This window comes from Crocodylus siamensis, chromosome 1, assembly GCF_052110815.1.
Source record: "Crocodylus siamensis isolate JL-2025a chromosome 1, ASM5211081v1, whole genome shotgun sequence".
Lineage (NCBI taxonomy): Eukaryota > Metazoa > Chordata > Crocodylia > Crocodylidae > Crocodylus > Crocodylus siamensis.
The window spans coordinates 141,508,343-141,534,723 of NC_143395.1; the positions used below are offsets into that span (position 1 = coordinate 141,508,343).

Here is a 26,381-nt window from a genome sequence, read left to right on the forward strand (position 1 = left end):
AGACCCCTTTGAATTATAAGTGTGTGCGTTCACATACTTTTGATTGATCAGAGTGATCTTTCGCAGACTCCTTAGACATAGTTTGTGGATCCCAGGGGTCTGCAGACCACAGGTTGAAAACCACTTATCTAAACTGTAGGAATAGACATATTCAGATTTTTCTTCCTCCTCTACCCACTGCCTCACAAAATGCCCACTCCCACAATAACCTGCCAGGAACGGTGACATGACAAAAACCCACAAACTATTCCTCTTTCTCCCCCACACATCACGTCTCCTTTATGCTGGTTACCAAGTTTGCCCTTGCGATAATGCTTACTTCTAATTCCATGCACGACCCCTTTCTATACCTAAATGAATTTATGCAAAGATCTGCTTCCTCACTTGGTTTCGGAACAAGGGATGAACTTGAAACAAGAGCCACAGTCTGTGTATGAAGCTGAAGACTGGAGAGACGGCTAAGAATTTAGCCTAGGCATAATTCCCCCCAAAATGGGCATAGGTCTCAACAAACAAAACTTAGGAAGATCAATTTCTACTAGCTAGCTTCTTAGGGATTCAGAGAGTTCTAGCAGTAACTGAATATACTTTACCTCTGACCAGAGACCCATAGTGACAGTTTTCCATGTATATTCTTCTTGCCTTCTGGCTGCTGCAAATATGTTAATGCCAAATGCTGCCACTTGCCTATATGGAAAACATTATCTGGAGATTCAGCCTGTGCCAGCAGGCCAGCTTTCATTTCATCATTTGGATCTATGCACATACTATAACAAAGGAGGAAAAATAGTACAAATCTAAGAATGCCTATTTTCATTTATGATTTCAAAATTACATTCTAGCTTGGCTTATGAGAAGCTTATTTGGGAACAAAAATATATTTGTTTGTTTTTTAAACTTGAATTGATATGAAAGCATTCCAAATGCAGAAAATTGAGTGAGCAGGCCGAGCAAGTACATATGAACCAGGAACTCTTGATGCTAAATAACTGACTACAGATCAAAGTACATTTTCTTCTGCCTCATTTTCCTTATCTAAAAAAATAAGAACAATATAGTTTTACCTAACAGGCATTGTGAGGATTACTTTAAAGAAGTTAACAGACCATTTTGAACACTCTGGTAGAAAAATATTCTCAGTATTGCACATTTTCCCGATATAACAGAAAATACACCATGTTGCGAAGTACTTAGAAAATTACAAACACTATTCACAACATGGTTTTCGCAGTAGCAGAGTAGAAACAATTTAAGCAAAATGAACTGAGACTAATACACCATTCCAACTGTGCATCCTTTTTAAAAGTTTTGCCAGAGGACAACCCTTCAGGCCAGCATTCAGCAACCTGTTCCAGCACCAAGCCAGAATGGCCTGTCTTGGGTCCAAGGTGGGCCAGAGCCAAGACCTGGCCACTGCCACTTTTCTCTGCCACTGTTTTTCCCTACTGCTCAGCTGTGGTGCAGCTCAGAAAAGCTCCCTGCCTCCCAGTCACAGAGTGGCATGATGCAGCATTGTATGAGCAAAGTCCCCCACTGCCAAACAGTGCTGAAGCCCTGGCTCCACAGGCCAAGCCCAATGGCTCAGCAAGCCATAGTTTGCAGACCCCTGCTTTAGGCCCTGCTCTAGGCACTAGACAGCTTACAATGAACTCTCTCAAAGTTGAAATCTTTATTGAATTAATTCTAAAGGATGCAGTGAAACAGAATTAACTGCAATATTTCTGTATTAGGTTACAAAGTTATGGGCTATTTTTTGTAAGTCCTTATTTATCACCAAAGCAACTTAAGTTATGTTGCCTTTGCCACAATACCAGCAGTGAAGCCAAGGCATATGTGAAACTAACAGTAGTGCTGGACCCTTAAACAATTTAAGCAGTAGTCAGGTCACATCTAGCAGCTCTGACATAGGAATTTTTTTATATTTTCAGAGGTGGGGATACATTTATAGTAAATCACTCCTATCTAGAAAAGTCAAGTTAAAATTACAGTCTTTAAAGCTTGAAAGCTTTTTTCCCCCTGTATAGCCACCTTCCGTGCAGGTGGTATAAAGCTCAACTAAGCTATTTCATATGTACTGGAAAAGCCCACAAACTTGAGGCTACATAAAAAAGTCACATATTTGTTTCCTATGAACTTGCCAAGATAGCAAGATTGATGACAGTAGAAATATTCAGAGGTACAAAAACCAAGCCTGCACTTATATTTCCATACTTGTAAACAGGCAGCAGTTTTCTACTCTATTTAAATAAGCCTCCTAACTTACTTCCTCCCTTCATCATACCGCCTGGGAAAGCTTCCCTACTTTTTATGCATCAGGTTGCCTCTTACCTCCTTCAAGCAACCTCTTCAAGTAGTACCTTCATCTCTCAGTTGCTTTTCTATATTTTCCCTTGTTTGAGGCTCTAATTTTGCCATTTGCTATTTACAGATTTCATTAGAGTATGCCTCTCTACAAACTGCAAGGGCAAATTATATTAGCAAAGTTATAAGCAAGGAACATTTTAGTTTTACAAGCCCTCAAATAAAATTTGTGCCATGTCAGTGATCTTGCAGTTATTAGTAAACAAATATTAGTACTGCCGTTATATATAATTAGTTCTGTATGCCATTGGTTGACTCTCTAATGCTACTAGTAAATCAGTTACAGGAAAAGACCATATGCAATATGACATTTATAAATGAATTTCTCCTACTTTTGGGCTCAGATATACAGTACCGAAAAATGAAAGTGCCAGTGTTCAAATCAGCCCAAACTTGTATCATCAGTGCTTTGGAGCCCAATGAAACTATATGAATGCAGCCATCTTCAACAAGTTTGTCTCCCAAGCTTAGGTTCTCAAAGCCTACAGGTTTGCTTTCTTCTAGGAAAAAAGAAACAAAATGTTACATAAAATATAATATTTAATTAAAAAGACAGCATGACAACACTAACGTCCATTTTACAATTCACAAGGTGTGGAGAAAAGTAGCTTAGATACTGCAAGGGGCTTTGAATTGACTAGTATGTACACAATGCTACATCTTTGGAAATGTAAGTCTTTCCTTGGTGTAACTGAAACTGTTAGAAGTACAACATTAACAAGACTAGCATATTTAGTTGCTCCACTTTTACTGAAGAAAAAAAGTTCTGGAGACAAAATTTGCCATTTGCTGAAACAGCAATATCACACCTGCCTGTCTGACTTCTAATTGTCTATGGTAATTTTATTTTTTAGGCTGTGAGCCAGTAGAGCACTTAAGCACAAAAGTAGTTCCACTGAAGTCAATGAAACTACTTATATGCTTGCATTTAATCATATTAAGTGCTTTGTTAGATGGGAGCTTTGGTGTACAATGATTGTCTTAAAATGTTTTCTGCACAGAATGTTCTCTGAACAGAATTTTTCATTTGTTAAGCTTTTTCAGCAAACCAGTAGTCCTCAATTAGGAATACAGCATGCTAAGTTTTAAAACTTGAACATTTTACAGTAGTTTCATGTGAAAACCAAGATTAGATTTTTTTTTAAGAAAACAAGAAAAAGAAGTTTTCCTCCCTCCTAGTCAGGGAGATTCTGCTCAAAATTTGCAAGTATTAAAAAGAGCTCTCATTAGCAGAAAAAGCCAAATATAGAAAAAAATTGTTCAAAATGGTGCATATTTTGAAGTTTAGGAAACATACAAAAAGAGATAACATGGCATAACATGAAAACCCCAGCTCATGGAAGTTGCCTTTTCTTAAGATATAAAGTCCCACTAAATTTGGAAATCTAAATTGTTTGAGTAAGGACTACTAACATTTATATTACAAAACTAGGTCCAATCCATAATAAAATGGCCTTAACAGCCCCCATTTAAAGTTTATATGTCCTTTATATTTGTCATCCAGAAGCCAATGGAAGCTCAAGAGACAAACAGAAGAAAAGGTAGAGGTGTACCTTATAGTTTTGAGACCCACAGCTCACTTATGAGCTTCTGCTTGACTCTAGACTAACACTGCTCAAGAGACAAAATGTGAACGTCTCTAGAAAGTCTGATGAATGTTAGAGTATTTTCATTTTCTTGATGTGGGATGAAATAGTATAGTCCTTTATCATTTCAACTTACCAATTTGATGAGAATACTAAATAGAACCAAAGAATCAGTCAGTCAAAGCAAGGTCAAACCTGATATACTTCTAAGAGCAGCAATACTCTGAAAATATTCTTAGATTTTTATGCAACACAAAGATATTTCCCTTGTATACTTAACTTATTGTTAGCCAATAACATTTTTCACTATTCAAAAGTTAAAGCTGAAAACAATGTTTGCATTTAAGAAGACATCTTGCAGGTCTCCAAATACTAAGGTATCATTCACATTTGGGTGTAGTTCAAGCAGAGCAGAGGTGATAGCCTTGAGCTGAATAGAAAGTTGCAGTTCATTCTATTATGGTGCATATTAAAACTAGAAATGTTAACAATGCCGGAGGTATACAAACAAAAACTACTATGCCTTACCTGTGCTATCAAAGTTGCTATCTCGTAAAATTAGTGGTTTGCTTCTTTTCTTTGTCTTCTTCCCTTTCTCTGTAGGGCTTTCCATTTCTTGAACATGCTCCACATTAAACCACAATGAGATACTGAAGCCCTCAGACATGTGTGGCCAACAGTTTTGTCCAACCAAAGGCAAGTGGATTGGGGCTACATGCCAAGAAGAAAGAAGCTGGTGAGTCAAATTCTCACCATCTGCTTCTTTCTTGCTCTGTGAAAGCTTTCCTCTTTTTAATAAACCAGTGGCCTTGCTGTTCAGAATGCTAGCAGATTTTTGTGAAGAGCTGCTACTTAAATTTAGGATGTGTAGCAAAGGAAAGGTGAGATACTGTAATGGGCTCACATAGATATTAGCTTCCACAATCTTCAGTATACCCTGAAGTAGTATCTCCTAGGAAAGAGAACAGATCAAATATAAGACTGCAAATCAGAAGAGACTGCTACTTTCCACCAGCTAACCTAAAAATGAACAGCTTTGTTCTACCATGGTCAAGTTATACATTCAGTTCTAGTTCACCGTGTTGGGCACTGACTTCAGAGTTGTGGGCATTTTTGACAGCTGAAATAAAAAAATTTAAACTAGGCACCCAAATATCACATAGTATGTCTGGCAGGGTGGGGACTAACTGATTTGGGGAGGCATATGCTTTCCTAGGTGACAGCCTACTTAATCAGATACTATGAAATACATGTCCCAAATGCAAGATGATTTGGCGCATTTAAATTCAAACCTTCAGCTGAGGAAGAAGGGTCCCAATTCAAATTTGGGACAAGGAATTTCAAAATACTTCTGAAATTTGTCTCCTTGCTTACATGGCTATTATTTAAAATATTGATGGTGTAGACATTTTGCTGATAAAGTTATTCTTCTGACAAATAATAAAAAGAACAGATCTTTGAAGTCCCTTATACACACCTGCAGTAATTTTTTTTTTTACCACTATATCCAGCATCATCATCAAATCAAGTATTAAATACAAGATGTTTTTAAAGTGCCTCCTGGTCACAAAGCAATGAAAAGGGGATGCTTTTGCCAGTTTTAAACACTCTTAAAACTTACAAGGATATTTTAGAAACTAATGGGATAATGGCTGCCTGTATTGTATGCCTGTGAAAGTAGAAAGTGACAAAGCTGCGGGGAACAGTGATAACAGAATTGAAAGAACACACGCATTGTTTTGTGCTGGACAGAAATGTGATACTAGTGAGCACAAAAACAATATTGCTAAACAGTTATCAGTGCATACCAAAAGAAGAATCGAGTTACCTCATTTGTTTTTTTGTGGGCCAAAAGGTATGCCACCTACTGAAATTCACCATAGGATTGTGGCACAATATGATGAAAACTGTGTGGCTCAATGGAAAGTCTATGAGTGGGTGAAGAAACTAAAAACTGGAGAAGGAGGTTCTTTGTGGGCACAGATTCACCAATGATGCAGAGGTACAACTCACAGTATAGAACTGGCTGTCATAGCAACCAAAAAAAAAAAAAAAAAAAAAGCTTCTTTAAGGACAGTATCAAGAAACTCCCTGAAATACCTGTGTGGAAGCTATGCAGAGATGATATTGTCTAATGAGTGACCACTGCACACAAAATGGTTTCATTTTAAAATGTTAGATTATGAAACACCCTCGTAGTTCCAAAGACCCAAACCTGCGTCTCAAAAGCTTAATTTTCTTTGTCCTAGAATGTAAGCTCAAGACATTCTTTCCTCATTTAAAGTTTTAAATAAAAATGTTCCACTTCTTGCCTTTCCCCCAGTTCCCCACTTTCTGTAGGAACAAGTAAAACAATTAGGAAAGTAAGTAGGGTTTAGTTATATTATGGGTTACATTGAGATATGACCTCCTTCTGCTCAAAAATCCTTATTCTCTGAATACAGTGATGGGCATCCATAGTTTCTTTAGCTCCATTTGCTGCATCAAGCAACTTTCTGAAGTTCTATTGCATACATACTGTACAGGGTGTTTTTTCCAAAAAGATCCTCAAGAGAAGGGTTAACTCTTCTGAGGATGTCTTTGAGCTCATCAAAGAATCCAGCAGATCCACCAGCACTACCTGGCATTCTGGAAAGATAAAAATGGGGAATAATGTGTCTAAATAACAGTAGTTTTAAATGTATCAGTTATATTTTTATACAGTCAGACCAGCACATTCCGTGTTCCATTTTGTCAGAAAGTGCCAAATCAAACCTTATGTTTTCCATAATAATGCCTCAGGTTCAATTAACTGATTTATTGACAGGGTTTTCCAAATCCAAGCTTACAGGGTCTGCAGCTCTATGACAGGGCTTTCAGATGCTTTGCCACAGGGCTGCAATTCTAAAAGCCTTGGGAAACCATGTTTGGCTCCCTTCTGCTGATTTAGGATATATTTACAGCCCGAGGCGTAACTGGCCACTTTGGGCCCTCGGCATGGAAGCGCATGATGCAGGAGCAGTGACTGGAGGTTCAGTTCTGCAGAGAAGTGTCACCTCTTTTTTTCCCCCCACCCTCTTGTTGTATTTTGTTTGTGCAGCTAACACGTCTTGAGTAGCCATTTAAACGCTTATTAATACGAGCATATATCCATCCCATCTCTCCAGGACTGCAGAACCCAAGTACAGTATTGGTGGGCACATCTTTCAGAGGTCCATTTGGTGCCACTCTGATGTAAAGCTAACACAAAATAAGGAGGAAGCAGTGCTAGAGACCAGCCTCTACTAAGACTCTGCATCACAAGATGCCTGAACACTTAGAAGTCTCAGGTCTGGACTCTTAATGCATTCTTACATTTGACTCCCTTTTTCCCCCAAGGTTAGCAGTTTGGAACTGAACTCTCATATCCAGGTTTATCTTAAACCTGTTTCAGCCATTTTGAAAGCAGTTTATGTGCACTGAAGTTCCAATGTGTTAGAGATCTGAACCAGTTTCCAATCATTTATACCAGTTTGTGCGTAACTTCAGCCCCTAGCCTAGAAGTCATGCAGAGATAGTTTAAAAGCCCTGAAAAAAAGTCAACCCTGATTCAAACCAACAATCAAAGACTCCCAAATTCACTAGCAGAGATATAGGACTCCAGCACCCCTGGAATGAACCTCCAAAGGAGTTCACTGTTTAAACTGCCTCCCTAGGACCTCAGGTTGGATGGCATAGGAAGCCAGTTAATTCCTCAAGACGGCAGGAAAAGAGAGACATGAGCCATGGAAAATCTTGGTGCTGCTGACAAATAAGAAAAAAAAAAAAAAAGGCATTTTCAGTCAGCAACTGTAGATCTATTGGGGAGTATGGTTCATTTTGCAAACAGAAGGCAGGATAGATACGCACCTTTATAAACTAAGTAAATTTACAGTGTGTGGGTGGGAAGTGTGGATGTATGCACACGTGCATACACACACGTCCTCCCACCCACCACAGGAGGTATTTTCTTAAATATTTTTTGGACTCCTAGACTAGATTTGGTCATCTAAAAATCGACAAAATACCATTTATACACAGAATAGTAATCTATTTCTCAGTAGATGCATCTACACATGCACTTTATTACAGAGTTGACTAATTAGTAACTTACTTTGCCAAAACACATGTAGATGGTGACAGGGGCTGGCTGGGGCACAAAGTGTGGGGACTGCTTGCTGCCTACCCCTACACTTTAGCATTCATGCCCCAGCAAGCCCCTCTGCTGCTTGATGCCACCACCCAGAGCTGACACCCTCCCCCCCAGCCTAGTTGGGGCTGCTCCACTCTGGCTCAGACTGCTGTGTTACCAGGCTCACATGCAGATGCTGTGCCCAGGAGAAGCTGGCTCCAGCGTGAACTATGCCAGAGTGTATTGCTCTGCATTAATAGCATGTGTAGAGGTACCCAGTGTGTTGATAACCATCACGTGTATACAGCTACACATGCAGGAAGTGAAGCCCACTCTACATTTAAGTGACATTTTTGGGACTTAGATGAACATGTAGATGACCAAATCTGGTTCTGTAAGCGTTTGGAAAAGAACTGAATGGTTTCCAAATGAGAATTTTGAACAGTCCATTTCATGGGAAATTTTGGAAAAAAAGATTTGATTCTGAATCACATAATTGTGTTCTGAAACCTTTCCCACACTGGAGGTCCCAAGTTCGGGCCAACTCGTGAGGTTGTTGAGGTTTGTTAACAGTTTAAAAACTTAAAACTGGAAGAGTCATATCCTATCTCCATGACACAATGAAATTTAATAAAAATAATCCAAATAACTTAATTTAATAAAAGAAGAACAGGCATTTCTGGCAAGATAATAGTTGTGGGCTAAAAAAATAACAACAACCCTAAAACCCAAATCTCTCCTGCAATAAAATAAATAATAGAGAAGTGTGGAGGCTTGTTAGTTCTAGGCTACTGCTGTGGCTCTAAGCAAGAATGATAACAAGAAATCATTACCACAAGGCATTTATTCACCAGGTTCTCCCCCTTAGGCTAGTTCCCCTAACCTAAATGACTTAGCATGAAGAAGCTTACATTGCCATGGCTTTCTCTTTTGCATTAGGTTTTCTTCCACTGATAAAGCTGAAATTCTGTGCCAAGAGTGAATTGAAGTTTTAAAATATAAGAAGTTTTAAACATGCTAGGAACAAAGGTAGTTCTTTCCAGAGAAAGTTACATCATATGCAAAACAGAACTATTAAGGGAACATTAACATTTCAGATCCAGGTTCAGCTGGCTTTTGAAGTCAAGCATGCCTGTTTCTATTAGGCAGCCTTCCCTCACCTTAACAACACCCTGCTTCAGTTGTATGAGTATTGAATGTCAATGTACACTTGACTTGCATACACAAATGGGGAAATACATATGTACCAAAGAGATGTGTTTGCCGAGTCTGCAGTTCCATAAATAGTTTTGACCTGGAAGTTTGAATTTAAATGCAATAAAAGTACAGCAAAATCTTTTTTTAAATGAAACTCACCATACAAATTGGAGTCTGACTGTGTCAATATGTTTAGGAATCCTCCCAAAAGATTTTTTACAACTCCCTGAAAGAGAAAAACTTTATGGTTCAGTGTCTGAACAAGTCATAAAAAATTGGAGAAGAAACCACACACAATTAGTTTTATGAATTAGTCCAGAGCATCCAAGTCTGATTTTCAGTAATTTTTATCATAACTGTTAATATTTGTGACTGAATGTGTTTTCATGATTCAGACTAATACAGTCACTTCTGGTTTGTGACCTGGATACGAGATTGTGTCTTGTGAAAAGACAAAAGCAGCAATTGTTAATCCACTATCAGTCTGGATACATCTTAAAAAACAATTTTTCTTAGACTGAATTCCAGGAAGTTTCTGTATCACTGAACTGAAAAAGTGCTAGATTTCCAATGACACTGAACAGTCAAAGAATAAGCATCTGCAAACCTAAACTCAAACCTTTTATACGTAAAGTACAATCACAAGATGTATTAAAAGGACGGACAGACAGACAGACAGACAGACAGACAGACAGACAGACAGACAGACAGACAGACAGACAGACAGACAGACAGACAGACAGACAGACAGACAGACAGACAGACAGACAGACAGACAGACAGACAGACAGACAGACAGACAGACAGACAGACAGACAAGGGCTGGAAGGGACCGCAGAAGATCAGAGTCCAGCCCTTCGCCCGAGGGGCAGGAAGCCAGCTGGCGTCATAGGATCCCAGCAAGATAAACATCCAATTTACTCTTGAAGGTGTGGTAACTCCTAAAATCTACATGGCATTGTTTAAGACTTATAAAAACATTAATTTCATGCTGAATATCCTATTTTGTTGAAGTGAATATTACGGTAAATATCAAAATAATGGGGATAGTTTGTCAAATTCTGAAGTATTTTTGTGGTTTACATTAGTAATATTTAAAAATTTCCCATTAACAAGTTTAAGATACAAAAGACAAGCATAACATTTTTGTAAATTATATTATTCTACCTGGTGCATGAGTAAAGTGGCATTTTTTTCCTTTTGTCTGATGATTTTCAAGAAACTCTCAAAAACGTGGGCAAGCACATCTAGACTTGGGTTACCAGCCAAAAGCAAATTTAATTCTAGCATGCAGATTTCAGGATATATTAATTCTCCTTGATTGAGGCTTTCAGTTAGGTCACTGGAACAACTTGAAGGACCACTGCATCCTGCTTCTAATTTAGTGTCTGCTCCTGAAAGAAAACAATTCAGGATAGTGAAACTCACCCAACTAAAAACCCTTTGATGCGGAAAGTCAGAAGATATGTTATGTATATTCTTTAGAAGAGGTATTATTTTGCTATCAGAAAATAAAAGCTTAAGGAGATTTATAGTTATAAAGCAAATGATTTCAGAAACTCCAGCTACCTTCTTCCCTGATATGTTTACTTAAAATTTGTGACCAAAGAAATCAGAATAAGAAAAAATAAAAATAAAAAAACCTGAATAATTGCTTTATTTGGAAATCAATGCTAGCACAGATCCCCATATCAGTGACAGCCTAAAAATACTTCAGCCTATTAAGACAAGTTAGGCTTTTCACTTTTTTAAAAAGTGATTATTGCTTAAAGCAAAATTCATTCACTATAGGCAAATCTACCACTTACAAGATGTGCTTAATGGGCAGTTGCAAGTGCTTCAGGTAAACCCTAAAAGCATGAATTCCTCTTCAAAGTAGATAAAAATTTGAAGTAAACTATAGTTACACACACTTCGCCAAATATTAAGACCCTGGGTGACAATTAAAACGGTAAGTTTGTTCACTTTAAAAGGGGATGAAAAGCTCTGCTTAAGAGGATGCCTCAATTGTTAGTGTAACTTATATTTGCATGCTCCTGGAACCAGGTTAGTAAACAGCCAAAATATTAACTCTCAGTAATAAAACAGGATTAACTCTGCAATGCCTTTTCTAGGCTTGTAGTGATACAGAAGCATGTAGATAACAATTACTGCATAACCACTTACAGTGTACCATTTGATACCAATACATTTTGTAAAAATTGGTCTATAGCATATGCTTACAAAAACAGATTTTCAATACAAAAAGGGATGAAAATGGAAATTTCAACTTAGCTGTATATTAATGCATTTGATACTATTATAAAAACGTAAATGTTTAAATTTAGTGAAAGAACAGACATTAGGCAAATTAATTTTTTTAAGAATTGTTTTTAACAAGCATGTATCTGAATAATAGATGTGCACACTAGTGGTCAATTAATATAAAAATCCTTGCAAATGAACTAGGAGATTTTTTACAAAATTGTTATGATATTAACTAATAAAGTTAAACATGGATGTATAAAGACAAAAAACAATAGTTCTTCATCACCTTCCCTCTCTACAGAGAGAATACTTTTAGATCATAATCAATACCACCCTTCAGCAAGGATAGCTCAACAGGACTTCAGAGCCGGTTTGACAAAAGCCACAAAACGTTACACAAAGCATTAGACCTAAGAACTTTTATGCAACATTGATTTGAACTGTCCATAGCAAAACTGTTTTGAGCCATTAAAAAAACGCTAAACTGAAAAAAAAAAAAAAATTAAAAGACTCTCTAATCCATTCTTCCTAGTGCATTCCACTTGCATGTCAGAAAAAGTCTAGTACTCTACCCTCCATTGTGCTCCAAATATCAAGTTCATAAAATAGTCAAAGATATTTTACCTGATGCTTACAAGAACTAGTATTTACCTTCATCTTTGGTTTCACTGTCATCAGGGTTACTTTCACTATCTGCTTCATAGCCTTCTTCTTCAACAAAGAGTTTCAAACTACAGCACTGTGACTCCTCAGTTTCCTCTGAAAGATCCCCTGACTGTGGCACAGACTCCTTTTCAGTTTGTTGGTCCTGTTAAATACATATGTCAAACTTATATGCAGTCCTTTCATTTGTATAATCCCTTCATTAAGCAAAGGAAGTGCTCTGGGATCTTCCCAATCAGTATGCCCCCACTGACGTGCTTCTAAAACCAGTAGAAATTAACTGGCCTACAATTCCTACTGGGAAGTATCATCTATAAACAAGAGTCACAAAAGAAATGTGGGTGGAACTACTTTGTTTCTATTTTTACTTCTTAAAAACAAAAGTGTACTTACATTTTTGTTTTTAAAAAATTAAAAATTTAAAATTATTCCAAAGATAATTCTTGTTGTAAACTACTCAACTAACTTTTGGTAGGGGTTCACCAGGACTTATATTAACTCAGACCTACTGACTAAGAGTAGTCAGAAGAGTTGGTTTCCAATCTAAAAAAAAAATACACACATGTACCTGAGCAAGTAGCACTATTTGTTTCTCCATTTCACCATGAACAACACTATGGGAATACTGATACAATTTATAATAGGTCTTGCAACCATTAGGGTCAATCAGCATCCCATACCAATTTTCTTCCCTTGGAAATTCCTAAGTTGGCAAATAAAACATCTCTGCTGTAGAGCAGGGGCATCAAATTTGCTTGGCTTCACAGACCAGATCTGGACCTGCCTCTGCCAGTGGAACAAGCATTAGGAGCATTAATTGCAGCAGCATTAACCGCATCAGCTCAGGCAGCCATGGGGATTAATGTAGCAGCTGCGGATGCATTTTTGGCAGCAGAGGAACAAGCAACAGGGCTCCATATCCTGGAATCTGGCAACGGGCCTCGCCCACACTTGTCCCATCCCCAACCCCTTCGGGAGCTGCCTCACAGGTCAGATGCTGCTGCTCTGTGGCCTATATCTTTGATACCCATTCTGTAAAGTGAAACAAAAATTGTGTTTCAAGTCATTTTAGGTATATTACCCTGAATCCATACTATATCTTGCTTTTCCTCCTCTCTCAACCTCCTTTAGAAATGAGCCCTTTGACTTATTTCTGATATAGACAACGAAGGCAATAGGTGTTCTCAGAGTCTATTTAAACAAGGCAACCATTAAGTTTGAGAGCTTAGATACATCCATAAAACATTAACTATTAACCACCCTGCACACGCTCTCTAGAGAAGGAGCAGCACTATACGCCTGTTTATTTATAGAGAACTGAATATAGATGCAAACCCTCACACAGGATTATTCTCCTTTAATCAGTATTAATACATTAGTGTCACACCTTCTCAGCTTTTTCTTCAGAATTACCCAGATCAGCAGAAAAATTGCCCAGTGCAACTTGAAGCAGTGAATCAAAGAGTGGTTTTGCCAAGTCAGTTTCAACGACTTTTGCCTGAGTGAGCTGGTCCCGTATTTCAAGTAATATATCTGCCACACACACGTTCTTCATGAGGAAGAAGAAAATAATGTTATAACTGATACTTGGTTGTGACATGGCTCAAAAACTATGATCACCATGCATTTTAAAATTCTCCTGTCCACCTGCCATCTCTTATATAAATGGACTGAATCTTTTACCATGTAGGCGTCCAGGCCCTGCTCCTTATTTGTATAAAGAAGTCTGCACCACCACACATCTGGTAGGTCAAACATTTGCAGGCTGTGGAAATGTAGATATTTTACTTATCAATCATTAGCACAGTAAGGCTGTGCTAATTAGCTCAAGTGCAGTGCCATGCTAACTGTTACACTAACTCTGGACTGGGAGCAGACAGCAGCTCACCATTTCAGCCCTGCACCACTTGGCAGGTAAGTTATTAGTACAGACAGGTCCTACAGAGCACTGTACCTGCACCACTCACTACCCCATTTTGCAAATGTGGAACATGCAAAGAGGTTAAGAGCCTACCCAAGTCCAGAAAGCAAACTGATGCAGAGACAGAACTAGGTGCTAGTCCACTAACTTCTAATTTTATGCCTCCATCTAGAACATACTGCTTTTACAATGTGTATTCTCAGATTAAACACACAGAAATACTGGATAACCTAAACATCTTAAGTGCTGTACATACTATTACCATTACTATTTCAGTCCTAACTACCCACCAGGTAGTATAATTTTTTAATTCTCTTCTTGGAATATACGGGTTTAACTGTGTTCTCCCATACCCTTTATCAGTATTTATGGTCTGCGCAGTACTCCCTTAAATCAATTTTAATTCCCTCTGTATCTTTAAAACAGCCTGGTTGTGTGTCAAAGTTCCCTTTCCTTCAAATCATCTCCATTTCAGAGCCTTCCACTGACTGATCAGTTTGTTTTAATCACAAGCATCTTTCACTATTTTACTAGATCCAACCTATGAAGACAATGCTTTAGTGGGGGCCAGACTTTTGGCAGGCATGCCACAAATTCAGTCTCTGTCCTGCCTGAGTACCATTCTGACCCCCTTCCCTATCTGCTGCTCTGCTTTTTCCTCTTTGCCCTGTGCTCCATGACCAATCTGTACTGTGCTGCTTGCCCCTTCCCCAGTCTGCCACATAGGCTGCCAGTGCCATTTGTGGCATGCATGCAGCAAGGTGACCACCCATGTCTTCCAGGATATACCCATCCAAATAAAGATTTAAGAGACATTTATGAGAGCTTTAAGGGAATGAAGAATACTATTTTCCCACCTCTAAAATGACTGTTGATTGATTGATTAGCAAGACAATAATGGCAATAGTTATTCTGCATTTCTCCATTTAAAATTAACTTTAAAAAAAAAAAAAAAAGCATTTACTACCTGGTGAGGCATCTCCATTTCCAACTTCTGTTGCATATTATTTACACCATGTAGACAAATAGTCAGGAGAGCTTCCAAAAGTCTTATACTCTGAAATGCCCACTCATTCTCTTGTCTTTCAGCAGCTTCTAGTTCAGGATGAACAGGAGTACCTGAAATTTGTTCCACACTAAAAGAGTGGTCGTTGGAAATATGTTCAGACACTTGTCTTGTAGCCTCAGAATTTTCAACCAGACTATGAACCTCTGTTGATGCCAACTTATTTTTCTTAGTCACATGAGACAAGGCTTCTTTGAAAACAGGCTCAATTCGAGGACTCTCATTCACATTTTTACTGTTTTCAGTAAAAAGTCCCTCCTTTTTTTCTTGCTGCTTTTCTTTATTTTTGGAAAGTTTCTGGATAATCATAATCAACAACTTATGGCATACTTCAAAGCCACCCAATCTATGGAACTGCCTCTGGAAAACTGAACTGTACAAATAGATCCAACGACACATAGCCCAAATGTCTGCTGCTCTGTGGATATGCTCTGGGGAAGGTAAAACAAGGCTTTCTAGTGACAGACATGGTAGCTTGTGACTCAAAGGTTCACTAGCTGTACTATCATAGCCTGAAGTATCTTCAGAATCATTAGCTGAATCCCTATCACAATCTGCTTCTTTACTCACACACAAAAAGGCCACACAGAGGAACAAATTTATTGTGTTGACATGAATGTCTTGGCTGATGGACTTTTTCTTCTTTGGATAAGCTTCTTTAAGGCCAGCATAAAACTTGCTCAGGCTCTGAGGAACATCTGAATTCCTCTGCTGGCTACACAAGGAAGCAGGTAGATCCAAAGTAGACTCCTTTTGTTCACTATTCAAACCTTCTAACTCTGGCATTGCTTGGTCTTTCTGCTGGTCTCCAAGGGAGAATATAAGAGTTTCAAAAACTTTCAGAGAATGAACTCTTACCGAATCCAAGTAATTTAGTTCTGTCATTTGGTTAACTCCATTACAACTTAAAAACAAGTCTCTTATTACCCTGTAGGGAAAAAAAAAAAAGCACAGAAAAATTATAAAGCTTGGCATGAACTCAGGGGGGCAGAGAAAATGAAAGTATACATACAGGCAACTGAAAGAACGTGCACGTGCGCATGCATATACACATACCCCCCGCCCCCCACTTCAGCAGCTTTCAGAAAATGTGGGTTTATAACAACTGGGCCCAGGGGCAGATCCTGACAAAAGTGGCACCCCCCTCCCAACCCCAACTTTGTGTGTTGCATGCACTCACTAGCACATCAGCTTAGCATGTAGAAGTTCTGCATGTGCAGCAAGCTCTGAGCTCACCAGCTGGTCAGTACAGGAACTGGTTGGACCCCCTGCTTTCACATGGGTCCTGAGCCTAGGGGTAACCACTACTGCCGTTTGCCCTTTCTTATCCTTCCTGCCACACCCACCCGCACCCCAGTCACTAAATTAGCTGAACTCATTGACCAGAGGGACTGGGGGGAGGGGGGGGGGTCAAATGATGGTGAAGCTCCAGAGTTGCATGGAAGTAGGGGCTCAATGCCACCACTGCTCATTCCCTCTTCCCCTGCTGCTGAATATGGGAATGTGGGGGTGGGAGGGTTAAACAACAGCAGCACTCATCCCCTGGGTTCCAGAGCTGAGAGAGAGCAGGGCCTCCGGACAGACCCCATGCTGACCAGCCGGTGAACTCAAAGCCTGCAGTACACAGAGCTGGAGCTGCACTCATGTACCAGCTAGCTCAGTGCTCATTGGCATCCAGGCCCATATCAAAACTGGTACTGCCATGCCCCCTTCAGCTGTGTGGCTCTTGAGTAGTGAGCTCTCTATCTTGCTGCAATCCTGGATACACTCATGTTTATGTATTCTAGTCACAGGGTTATAAGTGAGGTCCAATGCAAATTTTTCCCTCATTTACCACCACATAAAGGATTTATCTTACAGTTCTACAAAGTCAGTTTTTGCATTATTCTGGAGTCCCAAGTCAATCATCTATTGATTGCATGTTCTCGCTCCACTATCTTATTTTGTACAAGGAATTTATGTTGATGGACCACCACAATGCACCTCATGCAGACCAGAAGAACAAGCTGTTTAGGACATTTTTAGCTGTTTTGGCTTTTGTTTTGCATTTAAGTTCATCCCAGAACATTTAGCACTTTGTTTTAATTTGATATTCACTTCTTGCACTTCCTTAATTTCCCAAAGTCTCTTACACCATAAATTTAAAATTCCATGAAATGACAGAATGAATGGCTTTTGCCCATAAACTGTTTTCTCAAGAACTCAAATGTCTGATCAAGATGTAAACGAGAGCCAATAATAATTACAAACTGTCCCCTGACAACTGTGAAGTCTGTTAGAACCCTAGGTAACTAATGACATTCTTAAAGCTCCAGATGGATCAGAGGACATCACCTGCTAGGAATGAAGGATATATCCTTACATGTGCTCTATTTTGTGCACACAGACTTAATCACAATGCTGCTTCATGCTAAAATAAAAGCCAAAACAATGAAGTGGCAATTAATTTCTTCCTTATTTTGGAATTATGAACAATGTCAATTTAAGCATCTTTGATAAAAGATGTAATAGGACATTTAGAACAACATAAGCATTGATATTTCTCTGAAAGCTGTTCAAATACAGTAAATAGATTGCCAAGAATTAACAAGCCAAACCCTTCATACAGTGGTATGTAAACGTATTCAACAAGCACACAACAGATTTAAATTGCATTCTATAGGAATATTTTAAACCCATACATATGATCATCATTCCAGATCAACAGTCTTGATATTTATGAATCTACTGGCAAAGCTATAATTAAACATGTAGCATTCATTTGGTCGCCATCACTTCATGACCAAAGTGCAAGATGCACCTGATTACATTATATTCAAGTTAATGACTGAACATTTATCATTTGTCATAGAAAAACTCTATCTATTAATAGATACAATATTAACCAACCTGGATTTAAATAATGCAGGCAGTGTCTGTAAATAAATCTGAAGTACTTCCTGAGGCAAATATTGGCTATGACTGCATGCTGTAGTTACCCCTAGTTGCTGGGTGTGATGGGCTAACTCAACTCCTCTCTGCAGCACTGGGTTATATATATAGTTATATAGCTTCCACTGAACCACAGCATTGCCCTTTTGGATTAAGTGACAAATGTGGGTCGCTATCTGCACACTGCATAATTTGTCTTCTTCAAAAACAAGATCCTGGTAAGCCTCCAAAGCATCCCATTTCAACAACATATCTTCAGATCCATTAGTAGGTAAGATCCCTTGAAACCTGTAAGAGGAACCTGAAAAACTGGATGCAGGGCCTGCATCGGGAGAGTTGCCTTGCATAGTCTCTTCTAATTCGGCAAGTTGGTCACAGTCAATTGTGCAAATATTGCAGGCTGCCTGTACAATTTTTTGAGATACTTCAGCTCCACCCAATTGATCCAATATAAACTTGTTAAGGATGCTCAAAACATATTGTTGAAAGTTTTTTAATACTGGTAATTTGGAAGCATGGAGTAATGGTGTAATCACAGATTTTGGGTCCATACAACAGCATATTCCTACGTTATTCATACCTGACAGTATTTGAACACAGGTACTGCTTAAAGAAACTTGTTGCAGCAAATGCAAGCACTGGTGAGCACAAACAGCAATGCAACAGCACCGTTCAGGATAACAGACTTCTCCATCCATGGTCTCCTCAAAGGGGTTTTTTGAAAACTGGTTTTTAAAAGCAGAAACTGGAAGCCCCGAAAGATCTCTGTGGTGATGCATGAAGTGAGAATACTCACATCGCCTATGCCTCTTTCGCGTACACATTGACTGATGAAGCTGTTCGGATTTCACTTTTTTGACGGTGCTGATTATTTTCATAATGCTATTAATTAGTTCTTTTAGATGCTCTGACGCTTCGTTAGTTATCCCCTCCTCCTTTGTGACCAACCATTCCATTTGAAGGACTACCATTTCAAAGAGTTTAAATCCTTGGTGTTGTACGAACTCATGAAACAGATCCATAGCTTGACTAAAGTAGAATGGGTTAGAGGCTGCGCTCTGAAGGCAACAGATCAGAATATGCAAAACCCCTTCTAGCAGCTCAGGTAAAATAAGGGCTCTGTGACAATACTTGAAGAATACATAGTCATCCTCAACCCCCTGTAGTGTTTTCTTTTGCTTTGGAGCAGAAGGATCAGACTTCTTTTCCAAAGCAATTCTGATGTTTAAAGCTGCCCTAAGCAAATCTGTTAGATTTTTTCTCAAGTTGTCAGGCATTGACTCAGAACAGCTAATATCTAAGGACATAAGATGCAGCACTGTTCTAAAGAGCATTCTTTGAACTAATGCCACAGGTTCTTCTGTCCAGCCTACAGAAACCACTTCACTTTCTGCAGAACTATTTATATTGCAACAGTCTCCAAAACCTGATAAGAATTCTGTTAATGTAGGTACTACACTTGCTGAAAGGGCAGAACTGTGATTCAAGGTAATATCAAATTTATATACTTTTTCTAACAGTGACAACAAGACATGGCACAAGTCAAATGGAGAATTGTCCATGCTGCCAATAACAGTAGCTGCAGCTGGCTCACTTAAAATCTCAGGATTTAGTTCGTGTGCTGGAATGTTTTGTCTAGACTTCTCTGAATTCATAGCATCAAGATTAGAATTTGGTACTGCTTCTGCTGATGGCTGATCACACAGACTTGCAAGGAAGTTGTCCCTGGGTGGATACATTACAAAAGGCTGCAAGAATTGGGACCGCCTGTGTTTTATCATTATGGTAGTCTTGTCATCTGAATTGCCTTCAGAATCTGAAGTAGATAACTGAGATTTTCTTGCATCTCTCACTGAATAACGGTGGGTAGTCCTGCGCTGGCGCCTACTTTTTCGAGAGAAGGGATATATTTTTCCAGAAGGCTGAAGAGATGGAGGAGAGTTTCCTTCTAAACTTATTTTTTCCTGAGTGGATTTCAGAGAACCTGAATTTGTCTCTTTGGTTAGGCATACATCAACTGTGAAGGGTAGTCTGAAACCTGCTGAAAGACAGGGAAAGGGAAGGGGAAGTGGGGGGAGAACAATAAATAAATAAATAAATAAAATCAGTGCATAAACAAACCTAGAATTAAACGTGCCCTTAGTGCTTTGTGCTGTAATCTGAATACAAATATTTTGGAGATACATATTGTTTAGTCTCTCTCAAGGGTCATGATCATGGAGTGATCTACGATTTTGGAAAGAGATGTGTAGATAGTCCATGTCATGTTATACGCGATAATGTGCCACATATTTCTCCACTTAAACAGAAACTAGAAGCTTTACTAATATGCTATATTACTCAATTTAAGATTGAATAAAAATATGTAAATTTATTGCAACAACCACCAATTTGATATATTATACACTCAGTTTTAAAAACCCCAACAAACAAGGTAAAAATAGTCGAAAGACAGTGTTTCATTAGTCCTGTGGTCATTATAACTAAAATATGCATTTCATTCAGATTAATAACATAAAACCTAGGCTTCTTGAACATCTTTATAATGTCTCCAATACTTCACTGTCAGTCATTTCTATACCTAAATTAATATAACCACACCTGAGTTAAAGTTTCTAATTAGAGCTAAAACAGTCTTCAAGTCTTTGAAATACAAGAGACATTACCAGCAATGGCTAGCAAAAAGCAAAATTGCAAAAGAAAGGAAAGTTTGAATAGTGGAACATCAAGACCATTTGAAAAAGAGAGGGACATTAACACCAGTGACGTGAAGAAAGATTAGTAGCATTCTGGTAGAGTATAAATGAGCCAGAGTCAGCTGACTCCCTCACTCTTACCTGGACAGAAATACCACTGCCACTGCCAGGCAGCTGGTTTAAAATTTTTGGTGGAGCAAGAATTAAAGGGAGTTGCAACTGTACCACTGCACCTTCCCTGCATATGCTTTACTTTACTTTTATTCGTTCTTTCAGTAAACTTCATGACAAGTCATCACAAAATGGTTATTAGCAATGCAGATTTAGGAATCCTATTAACCCATTCACACCAATATGGACAAGCAAGGATAATGTGTCTGCGATGATAAAACAGTCAAAATCTAAACTTTCACTTTTCTCTTGAATGGAAGCACCTCATGTCTTTTTTTCCTTGAAGAATCAAAATATCCTACATCTCAAGTAGAAGAGGTATCTTTCTCCCTTCAAAATCTGATTCAGAAAACCCCCTCACTTTTAGGCTATGGACAGAAGTTGCACATAAACCAGTTTAAGTCATCAGAGTAACAGAACAGAAGCTCAATGAAAATACACCAGTGTCAAAATGGCTGAATCTGGTTTAAGATAAACCTAGATAAATCAGTTACATATCAGACTTAACTGATTTAAGTCAAACTTGTTTATGAAGGTTCTGTCCCAGACCCCTTCCGGGTTCAAGTTAAAATCACAGTCCCCTAGCATCCCAGCATGTTTTCCAACCCTGGGCTGGGCTGTGCTGTGCTGTGCTGTTTGCTTCAACAGAGAAGGTGGAGAGAAGGGAAAGGCAGAGACTGCAAATCCCAGAGACTTCAAGGGTAGCAGGAAGAGGAAGTGAACACACAGTCAAAGCTGGCTATGTGGCAGAGGGTTGTGCTCTAGCACCCCCAGCTTCTGGACTGAGCTACTGCAGGTATGTGACTACATTTCCTGAATCAGAAGTGAACATCTGTCCAGTTGTTTCTCAGTTTAATCTCTGTAGCTTGGACTAACCTGCAAAGACTGAACTGGTTCAGCCTCGGGCTTTTTGACTGTCTGTACTTAGCCTTAAAAGGACAAAAACCAAAGTCAGGTTCCTGACAATCCACTCAAGACTTATCTGACCAACAGAACCAAAATATTACTTTAGGGGCCCTATACACGTTCAAATTAAAGCTGGATAAAAACCAGCTGTAGAATTGTAACACATTTTCAAGCACTACTTTATAGCCAGTTGTATCTTTTTATAGCTTGACAGCCATTTTTATTGTGTGATAAGCTACGTTTGCACACGTAGCTTGTCTAAAATTATGCATGATGAACCAGTTAATTAAATTGCATAATACATGTGATCTGTAGCAGGGCCTATGGATCAGATATTCTGAACTCTTCTCTTGTACTGCTCCATCAAGCAGAACAGTCTTTTTACAAGAAAGTGTCTGAACAAAAGCCCATTGAGGGCATGTATACATGTGAAGGACCTCTGTCCAACACATGCTAATTAGCACGTCAGAGCACACAATTATGCTAATTAGTGTGCTCCAGCAGCCTCCATGTCATGCGTCATCAGTGTTCCTGTGCTTCAAAATGGTGGTAGGGGTGCTGTAACTAAAGCTCATTGGACAAGCTTTAGTTACAGCACCCCCACCGCCATTTTGAAGTGTGGGACACTGAATACACATGACATTGTGGGTCTTTTCTATTATAGTGGCTCTCAGAGCTGTTCTAATTAAAGAACCCTCTCTTCTACCCCAGAGCACATGTATAGACCCCCTAAGTGCTTAGTTCAAGTGCTTGTTCAGAACTCTAGAAAAACACTGTCTAATCTTAACTGATCTGGGATACCTGGATAAAAATGGCAGTTGGGATGCCCAGCTGATATTGGTGAGGGTTTACTTTTGTAGGGATTTAGGCAGGGAAGTGGTACTTGAGGGTATGGGGGAATGGAGTTCAAGTTTTGGCATTTTGTTTGGGGAATCTACTATTTTCTGCATGTAGGTTGTTTATCCTAACCTAACATACTTTATTAAAAAGGGCATGCAGAACTACCTGAACACAACAGCCATTTACCAGAAAGATCTCTCTGCATCTAGCCATGAAGCCTATTGCAAATACCTTCATTCCTTAATACAACTGTTCTTAACCTTTTGACTCAAGGCACTGCTCGGAAAATGCCAGCTCTTAGCTTTTAGTTGTTTCCTGACAATGGAAAAACAATGGAGCCGTGCTTGTGTTGCAAAGAATTCAGCAAGACCACAACATACAATCATGTGTAGCTGTTTACATATCCACTATTGCATGGTACCCTTAAAAAGGATCTCAAATCATGCTGGGGTGCTGAACCACTCTGGTTGAGAATCACTGCCCTAAAGAAATGAGTTAGTCTGTAAGGTGGTCCTCCTTTTCACTACATTCACTACATGTTAGCTAGGTATTCAGATGGGAAAGTTTTATAGACTGTACATGAAGGTAAGGTTTCATACTTAAATAAGTGCAACTTTATTTTGAACTAATCCTTGCAAAATTATTATCCTATTATAGGACCACAAGAAAGCACATTTCATACCAAGTTACATTAGAAGTGCACACAGAGAAAGGAATGTAATTATGCAGAGTCAGCCAACAGAAGTAGTAAAGTTGCATACAATAATCATCAGATTTTGTCTTTAAATCTTGTAAATCTATGTACGGTAACGAGACATGAGACACAAAGACGTTTTATTAAAAAAGGAACGAAACGGCAAGCAAGTTGTCTCCCTCACTGATCTAAATCTTTAGCTTTTCAAATCTATTCTGTCCTATATTAAAAGTACCCGAAAGGTAACCAGTCTGACATGTAAAACTGCCTGCCTGAAAATCCTGCATAACATGTGATTTTAAGTTCAGGCCTAGGGGTGCAGAAAGATGATTGACACCCATAACTATTCCCAACTCTATTCATCTTAAATCTTAGGAATGTAATATTTTGCTTTCTAAACTTGAAAAAAAAAAATGCAATCTTTACCCATTCACATCCATCCAGAATGCAGTTATGAAAATAATCCTGTCTCACTGTTCTAACCATGTCACCTTTTTTCCAGTCACTTCACTGGCTCCTCCTTTTCACAGACATAGGGCATTTGCTTATCTCACTTTCAAAGCCATTGTCTGCCGAACACTCTCCACCTATCATTGTTAATTCACTATCAAGACAAGAACTGTTGCTGAGACTGATGCTTGCTTCCAATCAGACCACGATGCTAACAACTACCGTCCACTCATTCAATTGTCAGAAGTACCTTCACGCTTTCCTTCCTTCCACATCCCTCTTTGCAGTTGAAGACCCCTGTAGATATCTTCAAATTTCCTTCAAATACCTCCTTTCCCTGATACTTACAAAAAAAGTGGAACGTGAGCAAACCAATTACCAAGACCATTGCCTTTTCTGCAGGCCAATATTAAATGATCTCCTTATACACACTTGTACACTTCTGGGGAGGGACCATCTTAGCATCATAACCTCTGGGAAGGAACCCTCCTTGTTCTGTTTGTACACACCTAGCCCAATGACTATCACTCCTAAGTGCTAAGGAATACAAATACCATAGGTCAAGCATTAGCAACATTTTAGGAGGAAGATGTACACTTTTATAGACAAAGCAAGAAAGATATAGAGAGAGAGCACTCGTGCCGACTGATTTTAGACTAAGATGGCTAACGTTTTAGCAGCAATGGACCAAATTAATGCAGCCAAAAGGCACGCTGCGTTTGCAACCCAGCTTCCACTGTCCCCTCTCCACCTCTGCTTCCCCACACCGCTGAATGTCTCCAGTTACTTGCAACATTCCAGATTCATGGGCTGAACGAAACTGCTTGGTGGACAGGATCCAGCTCATAGGCCACAGGTTACAAACTCTGACATAGATTAATTTTGTCATGTGCAATTCCATAACAGCATTAAAGCATACCTATTGCTTTTTCTTCTTGGACAGGTATTTTCCATACCAGTGGCAGAAGTGAGAGAAGGAGAGTTAGGAGTTCTTCTCGACATGTCAGCTCCTGTATTTGGAAACAAAGGTTCTTAGTTGGACACTTTCATCTAACAGACTCAAAATTTTAAAAATGTTGTTAAAAAAAAGTTTTAGAACACCTAGTCAAATCCTTTTATCATCCTCCTTTCTACATCTCTAAAAGCCACACGAGGAAAAAAAAAAAGATGCCAACACTTCTTGTAGAGTACTATAATCTTAGACTGTAGCCAATCAAAAAGCATTGCAAGTATTTAGCATAACTTTGCAACTACTTCTATAAATATCAAAGTACTCCAAGCCTTTCATACTGAAGGAATTCCTCACCCAAGGGTGAACAAAACTATTAGATTAAAAATTGAAAGCAAATAGCTTCTGCTGATTTGAAGGGAGAAGGCATGAAACCCAAGGAAAAATTCCCCCTGGTTCCAAAACACAGTACTTTATTGGAATATTCTTTTATCCTTGCCACCTTTCCTAAAACGATGGAGTTGGGTTTTTTTAAATAAGTTTGAATTTATTTATTTCAATTTAATTCATGAACTGAAAAAGTTAAATCAGTAATAGTTTGTCATGATGCATTAGCCATCTATCAGTAAAGCCAGTTAAAAAAAAAATCCTCTGGAGAGAACTAGAATGTGCAATGCAAATGAAAACCTAAACAATATACAGCTTTAATGAAAGTATTTCCATAATTTTCAAAGCCCTATGCAAGTGTATGCTGTCTTCGCCAGAGTTTTACAAGTGTCAGTTAAGCACCTGTATTAAGTTGAACTAGCAAAATTTTTCTTTTGAAATTCTGAAGTTAAACTGTGGATTGGGGTGGGCAGAATACAGCCTGCAGGCAGCATCCGACATGCAAGGCCATTCTATCCGGCCCACGGGGCCCTTAAAAAAAACAAAACAAAAAACAAACAAACAAAAAAACCCATTAGAAACTTAAAATTTATCTGTCCTTGGTTCCTGTCAAAGATGACAGGAACCAAGGGTAGAAGGACCCAAGGGAAGCACTGGAGAGCTCCTGCATGACCAGGGCCCGCTTGGCCCTGCCCCCCCACAGCCAGAAGCCCCAGCACAGGCTTCTGGCCTGGGACCAGGTGGCTGCCCCCGGCATGGGAAGCTCAGGTAAGGGTGTGGGGGGGAAGGGCACAGGAGTAGCTGGTACTGAGCATGGGGAAAAGCAGCCCTTTGCCCACCCCATAGCCAGCACTCCCTGCTACAGCCTCTTGGAGCCTGCGTGGGGCTGTCCTGAGCAGACAAAGGCAGCCCCATGTGGGCTGCAAGCAGCTACAGCACAGGGCACTGGCCATAGGGCAGGGCTGCTTTTCCCCTGCACTCAGCACCAGCTTGTAACCCGCTGCCAGCCTGGGCCCCACAACTCCGGGCTCACCCCCTGGGGCTGCCCCACGGTGGCAGCAGCTGTGGCCCCCCCTCTTGCCACACCAGGCAGTGTTTGCTGCTGCTGCCCAGTGTGCAAGCTCCAGGCAGGCAGCAACAGCAAACGCTGCCCAGCAGAGCAAGTCGGGGGGGGGGGGGGCCGCAGC

General features: G+C 39.4%; 1 protein-coding gene across 3 annotated transcripts in view; it reads right to left on the minus strand.

The window, feature by feature from the left end:
* The window catches only part of LYST (lysosomal trafficking regulator), a 124,150-nt gene that overhangs the window by 71,791 nt on the left and 25,978 nt on the right, over positions 1-26,381 (minus strand). The window contains exons 4-14 of one of the 3 annotated variants that reach the window (XM_090044584.1): positions 24,778-24,868; positions 18,060-20,139; positions 15,072-16,098; positions 13,571-13,732; positions 12,172-12,328; positions 10,441-10,667; positions 9,433-9,499; positions 6,466-6,575; positions 4,476-4,899; positions 2,717-2,861; positions 594-767 (exon numbers count right to left, since the gene is read on the minus strand). In XM_090044584.1, coding sequence (XP_089900710.1) covers positions 594-767; positions 2,717-2,861; positions 4,476-4,899; positions 6,466-6,575; positions 9,433-9,499; positions 10,441-10,667; positions 12,172-12,328; positions 13,571-13,732; positions 15,072-16,098; positions 18,060-20,139; positions 24,778-24,868 — 4,664 coding nt within the window. Of the gene's footprint in view, positions 1-593; positions 768-2,716; positions 2,862-4,475; positions 4,900-6,465; positions 6,576-9,432; positions 9,500-10,440; positions 10,668-12,171; positions 12,329-13,570; positions 13,733-15,071; positions 16,099-18,059; positions 20,143-24,777; positions 24,869-26,381 lie in introns of all 3 variants that reach the window. The other 2 variants (XM_090044594.1, XM_090044574.1) reach the window with 2 other exon arrangements.